We start from the raw sequence: 13,466 nt of genomic DNA, 5'->3' as shown, positions 1-13,466 counted from the left end.
GGCAGGCCCCCTCCCCGTTCCTCCTGGTTGTCAAGGGACTGTGAATCTGTCACACTCAGGTGTTAAGTGCTGGTAACCATTTGTTCTATTTCCTCCTTGGCTGATTTTCTCTCAGTAATTTTACATCTAAGATGAAACACTATATTCTGAAAATAGACCACTGGACTTTCCATTTCTTACCCCACCAATTTGTACTGTCAAATTCCTGTTTAAATGGGTTTAAGTGTCCCTTTTCCCAGATTGGCATCCTGGAATAACAAGAACCTCTGCTCTCTTTTATTATGCATCTGTAACTATCCGGTACTTGGCTAAGCCCTTTTGTGGTTTATGATCTGTGCCAGAATGCAAGCCTGCGAGTTAAGAGATTCCCAGTCAGCATGGACCACGTGCCATAAGGGGCCTTTCTTGGCAATGCCGTATATTTTTCCTTCTTTGCTGCTGAATCTTACTGAAGGGTACAAGAAATCGCAGGCTACAACATCCTGCGTATTTTCCTGTCATTTATCTTCAAACTCTTTAGGCATGGAGTACATCTCCCCAGGAACAACAGGTAGCAAGTTCACCCTCTGTTTTGCATACACAAAATGAGCATCAACAAACTCCCAACAGACAGTGTTAGGGAGGTGCCCCCACCTACCTCCACGGCACCACCAGCTCCATGCTTTCTAGTCTCTGACTGACAGCACGTCACTTCCTACCACCAAGGCAACAGACTGAGCAGAATATGTAGGGGAAATTTTTTGAAATTAGGTAGTTCACATATGTAATGTGAGGCTATATAACCAGCCTGAGAAGTCAGGTAGGAACAAGGCAGACTAGACCACAGGTAAAAGTATTCCATGAAGCCAACCAGGGGAGGATAATACAATGCGCTGCAGGATGTGGCCCAGCCAGTCTTACTGCCGCCTCTGGAATTCAATACATTAGTCCTCCCTTATCTGCAGTTTTGCTTTCTGTAGTTTCACTTATTCACAATCAGCCTCAGTCTGAAAACTTTACATAGAAAGCTCCAGAGGTAACTTATACGTTTTTAAATTGCATATGATTCAGAGCAGCGTGATGAAATCTCAAGCCACCCTACTCTATTCCAGTTGGGACAAGAATTAGCCCTTTCCAGCGTATCCATGCTGTATACACTACCCTCTCCCATGAGTCTCTAGTAGCCATCTCTGTTACCAGTTCAACTGTCAGCTACTGCAGTGTTTATGTTTAAGAAACCCTTATTTGACTTCATAATGGCCCTAAAATGCAAGAGCAGTGTTGCTGGCCATTAAGAATGGACGAAGGAAAGCTGTGAACTGCTTCCTTCAGTGAAAAGGTGAACATTCCCTTCTTAATAAGGAAAGGAAGAGTGTTGTATTCTGAGATTGCTAAATCTTACAGTAAATTATTGTTAATGTCTTGTTGTGCTTAATTTATACATGAACTCTTATCACAGGTATGTAGGTGTAAGAAAGATGTTGTCTATATAGGGCTTAGTACTACCCGTGACTTTCAGGCATCCATGATGGGTCTTGGAATAGATCCCCAAGGTGGAGGGGACTGCTGTGCTGAAGCCTCCCCAGTTTTCTGTCCCCACTGGCCACCTCTAGTTGCTGCTATTGCCACTGCCACTGCTCCTCACTAATGGCCTTTCCCTGAGATACTGACAAGCATGCTGTGTGTGTAGCGGGAGAGAGGACCTTGTTTAAATTTGAATGGCACAATAACAGAGAATTGGGTCCAGTGACCCAGGCTGTGATTCAGGACTTAAGGTAGGGTGCATCCAGGTGACAGCTTAGTCGTGTCCTCCTTCCCAGTGGAAGGGAAGCTATGAAAGCAAGGCTTGGGGCTTGGGGAGAGTGCTGTTTCCCACTGAGAATCATGAGGTGGATTTGCCCACCCACAGAATGGGATTTCAAATGCTCATCGACAACACCTCTCCTTCCCCTGCAAAAAAAAAAAAAAAAAACTAACAAATCTCCCTGCAAGGCCTGTTGTGTCCACCTCATTTAATAGATGTCAAAGTACTTTGGTCCAGGGCACACAGGTGCTGAGTACAAAGCCCAGCACCTGTAGGCTTTCTATCACCCAGAGCCACCACCTGAGGGGCTTCCAGTTGTGAGCAGCCCCTTCTCCTAGCCCATGTCACACCTTTGTACAATAAGTGTTGCCTCCTGGGTGGTTTCTTTCTTGGCTCCTCAGCATGTCCTATGTCCCATGGTTAGGTTCCCTGGCTTGGGGTCACACCTAACTTTGAAGTCCCCTAGGATAGGGATAGTGGATTACAGGTCTCTACGACACCCAGGTGTTTATCAGCTGTACTTTCCCATTTTCTGATTGACCCACTTTGACCAGTGGATCCAGTCCCTCCAAAATTCTCATCCCTGAACAGGCTCCCTGTGACTTCAAATTACTGTCCCTCTCTCTACTTCAGTTTCCCTAGCTGTAAATGGAAGTAATAATGAGGCAGTGATATCCTCAGCCATGTATGAGATGAACGGCATTAAAATATCTGGTAATAGCTATGCATGGTGGTGGACGCCTATAATCTCAGTGACTCAGGAGGCTGAGGCAAGAGGATCGTAAATTCAAAGCCAGCCTCAGCAACTTAGTGAGGTCCGAAGCAAGCAGGCAAGGTCCTGTCTCAAAATAAAAAATTAAAAGGACTGAGGATGTAGCTCAGTGGTAGAGTATCCCTGGGTTCAATCCCCAGTGCCCAGAAAAAGAAATCTGGAAATAAGAGAAAGCAAAGTTCAAGAATTTAATGTAGCTTTCCCCTCTCTTTTACAACACGATCCTTGAAACATCAGCAGTCACAACTGAAGGGTCAATTATCTGACACCCATTTCTGGTGGTATGACATATATTCTTCCAATGCTGTGTTCGACTTGCCTAGTGTGGGATATAGTCCCCTTCTGGAACCGCACGCAGCCATTCCATCCCTGTGAATCTACCCCAGCTGTTGAGACCATCTCCTTCCATCTGCACACTGGTTTCATTCCTGAGTCCTACATGCAGCTGGGGCCAGAAGTGGCATGACCCTGGCATTTCCAGTAGGCCTTGAGCTCTTGGTTTGAAGAGCTCTGGCTTGTGACCTGTAAAAGCATCTTTCTCTTCTGGACCATCATTGGCTTAGTTTGAGGATTAAGTGGAACTGTAGGTGAAGCACCTGGTGCTTGGTAGGTGCTTATCCAAGTGGCCATCATCGGTGTTAGCATCTGCCATCCTGTTTCTGGTTGTGGTTGAGGCTCTGTCTGGCACAATACCGGTTTCACCAGTTGCGTCCTTGAAGTTGCGATGTTCATCAACTCAGCAGGACTATTAATGCCACTATCATTAGTAATAATCAATAACCACAAATATGAAAACACCAGAGGCTACTCTAGAGAGGCCTGCCACCGAGAACTGACAGCTGCCAGACAGACAGACAGATAGGTGCAGTAGCCTGGCCTGGGCCAGCCCTGGCGACTGTGGAAACAGCTTGGGAAAGGAGCCCCACCTGCTCTCACCTCCTGTCAACAGTCCTCTCTGGTTCTTGGGAGGGGGGATGACACCCTCAGTAGAAAAGCATCCCTTCTGGACCAGACACCTGGTTTCTGACCATGAATGAGAATCCGAGCCCTGTGTGGGAGTGGAAGTGACTAAGGCACTGGGGGATCCTGCAGGAGGAGAATTATGATCAGCTTAACCCTTCCAGCCCCTGTCTGCCTACCACTCCACAGATACAGACCCCAGGCTTTGCCTTGGAGCTGGGCTTTTTATTTGTGTTTGTGGGGAGTTGGTTTGCAGTGCTGGGGGTGGAACCCAGGGCCTGCAGCATGCTAGGCAAGCATTCAGACTGAGCTACACCCCAAACCTTCAGATGTCAGCATTGATAGTGGCTCTATTTGAGCCAGCTAAGATGGGTTCTGTGGCTGACAGGGAAGAGGTGATGCAAATAGCCCTTTGTGTCACAAGTCAAGGGGACAGGATGTCCTACGGCGACGCTGATGTTGTCAAACCCTGCTGGGTGTTCATCAGCTCACCAATCTGAGGCACAGTCTGTGCCCTTGTTTGTAAAGTGTGGTGCTCCCATCACAGTGGCTGTCGCAGGACTCTCATTCCACGTCATGCAGAGAGCAGCAAGCGTCATGCACAAATGCTCAGTGAGTGTTTGTGGGGTGCTGGTTTGCAAATAAAGAAAAGGGAGGCCACAGCGAGCTCAGAATAGGCAACGGGGTGTTTGCACGAGGAGAGGGAGGATGGGGCAGAGTGGACGACCGAACATCCCTGCAGGCCCCAGCACTCCTTCCAGAGTGTGCTCTGACCATGCTTGACTTCCCTTTTCTCTGGCAGCTGAATCGGAGCGACAGTGACAGCTCCACTCTCTCCAAAAAGCCACCTTTTGTGCGAAACTCCCTGGAGCGGCGCAGCGTCAGGATGAAGCGGGTAAGAGCCACCAGAAGCTATTTGTGTGTCCACTCCGCCTTTATTTCCAGAAGGCCTGCATCCTGCCCACACGTGCCCTCTTGAGTGGCCATTTCTCCTTGGCCACTGGCTTGAAGGGCATTGTCCTCACAGGGTGGTGGCATTTGCAAATGGAAGTTTGGGAGCAATGAGGCCTGTGTAGCACTGGAGAAAGAGCCCAAGGGTGACCATAGCCTTATGACTGGGACAGATGGATGAGACCAGGGGTATGTGTGCTTGACCACCAGGGTGGAAATCAAAGTCACTAGGAACCAACCCAGATGTCATGGTCACCTGGTCTGATGGAATCATGCTCAGCACCTCCTGGAATCAGGTGGGAACAGGGAAGAGGCCCCAGTGCAACTGGGCTGAAAGATTAGGGGGTGGCATTCAGAAAAGGAGGGACCCCTTCTTAGGACTCTGACCACAGGACTGCAGGAGATGCTCCTCCTTGGGCTTTCAACATGGCTGGGAAGCACCTCTGTCTGGTGCGTTTGCAGAACCAGAAGAAACCCAGGAGCCCGAAGGTCAGAAAGAGATTAAAGAAAGAGCCAGAGAGGAGAGCAGACCTCACCCTGAGGCCCGGAAGGCCCTCTACCTCTCCTACAGGCCTGCCAGTGGACAGCCAGAAACGGGAGTGGGTCCGGGGCTGGGCTGTGACTCTGGCACAGCACTGGCCTAACATGCATGAGGCCCTAGGCTCCGTCCCCAGCACTGCACACACAAAAATGTGGTCCTTTCATTGCCTAGTGCCACCTTTCTCCCTGTCCCCAGAAAGTCTACAGAGGCAGCAGAGAGGGCAGAAGAGGGAAAGCAGTCAGAGAAGGTGTGAGAGAAAGGCAGGGTGGCACTGTGGATGTGGCCTCAGGTGACAGGCTACCTTTCCACCCGGTGGATCTGCTGTCGCAGATCCTGTTCACTATGAAGATTCCAAGCCCACACTCACCGTCAATCTAAGTCATTAGACTGGGAATGACATTTTCAGCTGTGTGAGGGATCCAGCCCTTCCTGCAGAAACATTGCTGCGCAACTCCTACCTGACCCCCTGCTCCTACCACTCCCTTCCAGGCAGGCCCTACAGATCCTGCCCTTAGCCAGGGGATGGCCCACTCAGGGGCTCCCCAATGGTGGGTCTGAGCCCATAAGAACAGCAGAGTCCAGAGGCTGGGCTCAGGTCTTGGGTCCATGCTTCTCCTTGCTGCCTGAACTGTGCCTCTGTGGCAGCCCAACCAGGCAAGACTGGACATTGGTGATAGCAAAGCACACAGCTGCTCTGAGAACTTGAGCCGCATAGATCACTCAGCCGGGCTCCTTTGGCCCCCCCTCACTTATAAGCACAGACCAGATAATGTTCACCCTAGAGAAGCATTCTAGAACCTCTGCATGGAGCTAATTTATGTTCCTGAAACTGCTTGTCAGCCCTGCAAGGTGAGGAGAGGTCTTCTAGTTAGTGTTTCTTATACCATATCTCAAACCCCTTTACTGGTCATTGTGTCTATTTTGTAAGGCTATATAACAAGTTACCACAAACTTACCAGCCTAAAATAATACATATTTATGACCTCAGTTTCTGTGGGTCAGGAGTTGGGCCACAAGTTAGCTGAGTCCTCTGCTCAGGGTCTCAGCAGGCTGAAGTATAGGTGTTGATTGCATCCTGATCTGGAGATTTGACCAGGGAAAGGGCTGCTTTCAAGCTCCTTCAAGTTGTTGGCAGAATCAGTTCCTTGTTTCCCTACTAGCTGCAGTCCACAGGCTCCCTCTCAATTCCTGGAAGTCACTCTTAGGTCTTTGCCATGTGACCCTCTCTGTAACATGCATCACTTCTTCAAGGCCAGCAGAGTCACCCAGCCAGGAAGAGCTCAATCCATCTTTTAAGGGCTCACCTGATAAGGTCAGGCCCATCAGGGATAATCTGCCTTTTGATTAACTCAAAGTCAACTGATTAGTCACCCAGTGACATATCCCATCACATCCACGCTGAAGGGAAAGAGATTATATAGGGCAAGTATATTAAGGTTGGAAATACTGGGAGCCATCTGAGGATTCTGCCTCTTACAGCCATTTAGTCATTCTTTAGTTTTGATGGAGGGAGAATTGATGATTGTGTTAATCAAGATCTTCTGCATACAGATGGCGAAAGAACCCAACTCTAATGCACCTTAAAAACAAACGAGGGAATTTACTGTCCCATTTAATGGAAAAGTCCAGGCTGGGTATCTTAGTTAGGTTTCTGCTGCTGGGACAAAATAGCTGGACTTTTAACTTGAAAATAGGAAAGGTTTATTTGGGGTTACACTTTCAGAGGTTTCAACCCATGGTCACTTGGCCCTGTTGCTTTTGGACCTGTGACAGCACAGTACATCATTCAGGGACGTGTGGCAGAGAAGGCTGCTTACCTCATGGCAGCCCAGAAGCAAAAGGGAGAGGTAGGGAAGGGCTGGGGTCTCCGTATCCCCCTGAAGGGCACACTGCAAGCGACCTCAGGTCCTTCCACTCAGCCCACCTCTCGAAGGTTCTGTCATCTCCCAATAGCAGCACAGGCTGGTGACCAACCCTTCAGCCTATGGGACTTTAGGGGACATTTAAGAACCAAACAGTAACACTGGGGAAGTGTCTTAGTGGTTGAGGCTTGCCTAGAACATGCAGGGCTCTGGGTTCCATCCCCAGTGCCACAAAAAACAAAAACAAAAAAAGAGAAAGAAAGAAAGGAAAATCTGTGCCACGAATCTAGCTTCAGGCTTGGATTAATCCAGCAATTGAAACAATGTCGTCAGACTTCATTTCCCCTGAATTATCACTGCTCCTACCAGATAGCTCAATTCTTAAGCAGGATCACCCCATATGATGGTAAAGATGACCATGTTATATCACTTCCAGGTATATCTTGCTGCCTTTGCAACCCTCTGTGTAAAGAAGTTGCCTTTGTTCCAAGAGGTTGAGCAAAGTGCCAGCAATGATTATTATTGGCTGGGCTTAGACAGCATACTCACCCCTGCACTGAGATCCTGATTGACCAGGTTCAGGTGACATCCCTGTCCCTGGTATGCCCACAAACCAGATAGACTGGATGTGGCAGAGGAGGAAAGCCTTAAGGAAAGAGGAGGGCCCTGGGGATGAACCCAGGACTGCAGAAACACTAGAGGGCCATAGATAGAGGCATACAGGTGGGAAGACCCGACTTCTGCTCCAGGGGATCAGGCCTGCATGGAGGAAACCACTGCAGAACAGGACAGGGGCCAGCATCCATTAGCCAGGTATAAATGTTGAGGCTTGAAGTGACTCATTGTACAGTGAGTGGGTGGGGCCTGCGATCACCGCAGGGGACAGGCTCAGCTTGACTTCAGCTCTGTGATTTAACCACCGTGAGCCTCATCTGTAGTGCAGATCCTAAGAGTTGGGTTGTGAAGATGAGATGGGACAACGGACATAAATCCCCAAACTTGATGCCAGGGACACAGTAGATGCCCAACAAGCATAAGCCGCATAGCCGGAGCATCTATCAGGGCTCCAAAGGAGGACAAGGGAGGGGATCTGGGGTTCTGGGGGAGCGCCACGCGCCTCGCTGGGGGGGAGTCAGCTGGTAACTGGTAACACCCACCACCCCACAGCCTTCCTCTGGGAAATCCCTGCGCACTGAGCGCCTGATCCGCACCTCGCTGGACCTTGAGCTGGACCTGCAGGCAACGCGAACCTGGCACAGCCAACTGATTCAGGAGATTTCAGTGCTGCGGGAGCTCAAGGAGCGGCTGGAGCAAGCCAAGAGCCACGGGGAGAAGGAGCTGCCACAGTGGCTGCGCGAGGACGAGCGCTTCCGCCTGCTGCTGAGGATGCTAGAGAAGAGGGTGAGTGCCGTCTCCAGGGGTCCCAAGACACCCACTCAAGGTCCATTAGGTCCAAGAACCCTTCATTCCCATCCGCAAAGGGACCCAGGTATCCTTTTGCCCACTACTGAGGCGGCCACGAGGCATGTTGGGGGGCTGACTCGTTTGTGTGAGTCCTTAGGACTGATGCGTTCCCTTGCCTGACCTCCTTGCTCATGCACATCCGGAACCTAATCCAAGCCCGACATGTGCTTCAACATGGTAAAGCTGGGACCCTGACCATGGCTGCCCAGGCAGGCAGTCCCAGCGAGCAGCCCCACTGCCCCACACCCCGCTACGGAGATGAGAGCTGATCTGCCGGGCTCTGGGCTGACAAGATGCCCTAGAGTTCCCGCCTGGGTGAGGGGGTTTCCTGCTGTAGTGAGTGAAAGGAATTTCCAGTTGATTGTGGAAAAAGAATCAAAGGGCGGCAGTAGCACACAGTGGGTTTTATGTGGGCTGCGCTCTCGGCAGGTTTTACATGCAGGCAAAGCCCCTCATAGCCTGAGAATTCCAAAGGCGCTGCGGACTGCTACCCGGTGGGACAGTGCAAGGAAACCCCCAATGAGTAGGAGACTTACACATCTAGATGATGTCCCCTCAGCAACACGATGAGCAGTCTGGGAGTCAGAGAATTCCAAAGTGCAGGAGCCGTTCAGGATCTCTCAGAGCTCCGGACTCATCTCATCCATGTTTAGCAGATGTTCCCTTCGGTTTCGCAGGTCTTGCAAAGCAGGAAGGTTCCAAGTGGCTAAAAGACCTGCTTGCTTACTTGAGCTGTATGTAAAATAATTAGGTGAGAACTTGAGTTGGGCACCACCAGACTTCTAGGCCAGCAGATTCCAGACTATCATGAAGAAATAAACAGGATAGGACCAATATACAGAGACCATATTTGACTTGCTTATAATAAATAATACCTGCTACTCTTTCTGCTTGCCACCACAGCAAGAAAGACCTTGCTGCTTCCCTCTTCACACAGCCAGACAAATGGGGTCTACCTGGATCATCTCACCGGCCATCAGCCAAAATCCTAGCTCTCGGTACAAGCAGTGATATCTTAGGGCAGTAAGATGATGCTGTACTTCTTCCATCTGGACTAGTCCAAGAGCTTCAAACTGACTGGCAACTCAAAAATGTTTGTTTCTTCCCTATTAGTAATATATTATAATATATTTATAAATGGGGTTATAAGAAGAGCATGGGGGACGGGAATATAAAGTTAGAAAGCTTTAAGGAGGAGAAGGAAGTAAATATATCCCAAACCTAATGTAACCTAATTGTAGTTACTGTTACCTTTGAGCTTCCTGGTAGTCATAGCAAAAACAGATGAGAAAACAGGCACATATATGCCCTGCCTTAAGAAAACACAATCTAAGAAAACTTGTGCTTTCAAATAGTAAAAACAGTACATCTATTACTTCTTCTAACAACCCATTTAAATGATGGCTTCCTTGACCAAAACTCTTTGTGCCATGTTTTCAAGGGTATGACATGAGGAGAGTGTGTTGCTCTCCATGGCCTCTTTCTCAAATGCCCTCACGTAGGTTTATATCAGTAAAAGGATCATAAAGGACCTACAGCACTTATGCATGACAGCATGACTTGGAATCGGGTTTTCACCTTGTTTCACTTATTTGATGTTAAAGAAATTTCTTGACATGCCTAAGCCTCAGTTTCCTGGTTGATAAATAGAAGGAATTACAAAATTTACCCCCCGGGGTGGCCTGAGGATTAGATGAGGCAGCACACATTTCTAGAGGCCAGGAGGCCTCCACTACCTCAAGGCCTTGCTTGCTTCACCCCCCAGATGGACCGCACAGAGCACAAGGGTGAGCTGCAGACAGACAAGATGATGAGGGCGGCCGCGAAGGATGTGCACAGGCTGCGCGGCCAAAGCTGTAAGGAGCCCCCAGAAGTACAGTCATTCAGGTAAGTCAGCGGCCCTCACCAGCCCTGGCCTCCTTCCCCGGCCTCGCTGCACTAGTCCCCTGCATGGGTCTCTAGCAGAGCTGTAGCGCGTGCTGTGACAGATGTTCATCCTCTGTCAAGCGTCGCTGCCTGTCTGGGCTTCTCGGTACTCGTCCCCCGCCTGTCTTTATCTGTCCCCACACAACTCCAGCTAATTCGCTAGATCCTCTTGTTCATGAACGCGCCACCTGCTCCAGGCCCCCCCCTCCCAGCGTTTCCATCACTGGTGATTGCCCGGGATTGGCTGAATGATGAGTCAGCCTGGGGGGCGTAGCTGCCCACCCCGCAGGGCCTCCCTGCCCTGCCTGCTGCCTGCCAGGATCTCAGGGATCCACTTTCTGGCCACACTGGACTCAGGCATATCAGAGGAGCCCCTAAATGACATTTGGCTTGGGCTTTCTACCCACAAAGGACCTTGGGTTTCGACTTCTGTTGTCTTTTCCAGACAAAGCACATGTATTTGTGTATGTACTAAAGAGATCCCTTTGTGGAATATAAATATCTAAAATATTCTATAATTTATTTAACTATGTTTGGGTGTCTCTCAAATTTTTAACAAATGGAGAATCTGAAACAAAGAAATGCTGGAAGTCACCCTAAGACCTTTTTCTTTCTCTTGCCGTATGGGGCATTGGACTTGGGACCTCACACGTGCTACCTGAGTGCTCTACTCCTGACCTGCATCCCCAGCCCTTTTCCCTACTTTACATTGAGATGGGGTCTCATGGAGTTGGGTCAGGCTAGACTCGTAATATGTGCCCCTCAGGTAGCTGGAATTATAGGTGTGTATCACTGAGCCCAGGTCCAAGTGCCCTTTCAAACTCGGAGATGCCTCTGATTTGTATGGTTGGTCATACAAAAGTGTCCCCTAAAGCAGTGGTTTGCAACCAGGGATTTTTATTTATTTATTTATTTATTTTGGTACCAGGGGCACTTAACTACTGAGCTACATCCCCAACCCTTTTTATTTAAGAGACAGGGTCTCCTTGAGTTGCTGAGGGCCTTGCTAAGTTGCTGAAGCTGGCTTTGAACTCACGATCCTCTGGCCTCAGCCTCCTGAGCCAGGTGTACCACTGCACCCAAGCATTCAGGGATGATTTTATAGCCCCTCTGCTCCCTACAAGGGACATTTGATTTGGCAGTGTCCTTTTTTTTTTTGAGACAGGATATCACTATGTTATGCAGGCTAGTCTCAAACTCTGTGGGCTCAAAGAGTCCTCCCAGCTCAGCCTGCAGAGTAGGTGGAACTACGGGTGTGCACCACCATGCCCATTATCCACACATTTTTGATTATCCCACCTGGAACCCTGGAAGGCTACTGATAACTCATGGTTAGAGGCCAAGGACGTTGCTAAACATCCTACAACATCTAGGGCAGCCCCCCGCCCCCGAAGATGCAGGTGTAGCCCAGTGGTAGTGTGGGTGCTAACAGGCACGAGGCACCAAAGAGAAAGAATGATCCTGGACCGAACATCTCTCAAGAGACCCCAAGCCCCGCCCTAAGGGATGCCTCTTTACAGGGAGAAGATGGCGTTTTTCACCCGGCCTCGGATGAACATCCCAGCTCTCTCCGCAGATGATGTCTAATCACCAGAAAAGTATTCCCTTTGTCCCTCTGACCACGCTGTGAATGTTGACTGTGGCTAAAGTTATTTATGTGGTGTTATATGAAGGTACTGAGTCACAAGTCCTCTAGCTCTTGTTGGTTTGAAAATGAACCGATTTTTTTAGTTTGGGTTTTATTGTTATTATTAAAAAAAAAATACAAAAAAAACCAGCATTAAAAATGACAAGATTGTATAGTTTGTATATTTAGGAATGTATTTTTGGGAAAGAAAATTTAAATGAACTAAAGCAGTGTTAAGTTACTGCTCTTCCTAAAAATCTAGATTTTTTTTTTCCTTTTTTTGTACAGTCACACCTTTTAGAGGTTTTCCTGCAATAAAAAGTCATGTTTGAGGGACGATAATCCTGAAAGGACGTCCTACAGATGACACAGCACAGCTAACCTTTCCTAGTTAACATATTTTGTATAATATTAAAAAAAAATGCAAAGACACCATTTTGGGGATTGAGAGGTGCATCCATGAATCTTCATGAGCTGTGACGTGTTTTATGTGGCCGCCTGACTGCGGTGGGCAGCGCAGAGCTGGCCGAGCATCCAGCCCAGGCTGGCGATGGGCCACACTGCTCTCAGATGCCCCGTGAAGCCACTGATGGGAGTGAGGGAGGGCTGCGGAGAACTCCATCCAGTTGTGTCTCCATCAATAAAGTGGCCTTTGAGAAGAATCTCCTCCCTCTTGCTTTTTCTCTGCCATCCCTCCCGTCTGTGTTTCCCTGATTTTGGACTCTCTCTTTCTTCTCATTTCCTCCTCTCTCATCCCCAGTCTGGGGGAGGAAGGGGATTTTTTTTTCTTCTTTTGCCCACTCTGCTTATGTGCTCATTAGATTAAAATTCCCGATCGAGAGGGCAGTATTCTCTATGCCTGCTCTCTCCTGTGGAGTCCCACCCCCCCACCTTTAGAGGTAACTTTGCAGCTTCTTCCTGCGAGTGTTAATCCACATCACCCCCAGATTCAGTGCTGTGGGTCCTGGAGTGCACGGGTGGTATTGTGCAAGAAGCCAGGCCAGCGTTCTCTGGGGGAGTCACATCAGGAATGCCCTCGTGGGCCCTCATGTTCACAGGGCTCCACTTTCCAGAAGCGACTGCAGTGAGTCAGAAATCAGCTGTGGACAGACAAACAGCAACCACTACAGACTCTCGTCCCCCTTGCTCTCCCTGATGTCATCCTGAGCAGCTTCTCTAGAAGTATGTTGCACCAAGCCAGATCAGAAGCACGTGGGTAGCCGGGTAAAAATGGAGGCTCTTGGTGCTCAGTGATAGTGCCCTTGCCCAGCATATGCAAGGCCCTGGGTTCAATTTCCAACACTGTAAAAAGAAGAAATGGTGCCGACTCTCGGCAGGCACCATGGTACATGCCTACAACCCCAGCTGCTCAGGTGCCTGAGACAGGAGGATGGCTTGAGCCCAGAAGCTTGCGGCCAACCTGGGCAACATTGCAAGAACTAGTCTCAAAAAAAAAAAAAAAAAAAAAAATTTAAATGAAGACTCTTGGATCCCTCTCTGGACCCACAGAACCACCCTCAGTCACACTGGCATGGGCCCACACACCAGCATTTTACACGTATTCTCTTTTGAGCATGTGT

The 13,466-nt window shown here is 49.1% G+C and overlaps 1 protein-coding gene across 1 annotated transcript in view; it reads left to right on the top strand.

The window, feature by feature from the left end:
* Window positions 1-12,548, top strand: part of Wwc1 (WW and C2 domain containing 1) — a 145,427-nt gene extending 132,879 nt beyond the window's left edge. The window contains exons 20-23 of the mRNA XM_015492560.1: window positions 4,318-4,410; window positions 8,037-8,270; window positions 10,099-10,220; window positions 11,780-12,548. Coding sequence (XP_015348046.1) covers window positions 4,318-4,410; window positions 8,037-8,270; window positions 10,099-10,220; window positions 11,780-11,846 — 516 coding nt within the window. The 3' untranslated portion in view covers window positions 11,847-12,548. The remainder of the gene's footprint in view (window positions 1-4,317; window positions 4,411-8,036; window positions 8,271-10,098; window positions 10,221-11,779) is intronic.
* The last annotated feature ends 918 nt before the right edge of the window (window positions 12,549-13,466 follow it).

This window comes from Marmota marmota, unplaced genomic scaffold (assembly GCF_001458135.2).
Source record: "Marmota marmota marmota unplaced genomic scaffold, marMar, whole genome shotgun sequence".
In the NCBI taxonomy this organism is placed as follows: Eukaryota; Metazoa; Chordata; class Mammalia; order Rodentia; family Sciuridae; genus Marmota; species Marmota marmota.
Note: the sequence above shows the minus strand (reverse complement) of the source record. Positions and strands in the feature narration are given on the sequence as shown.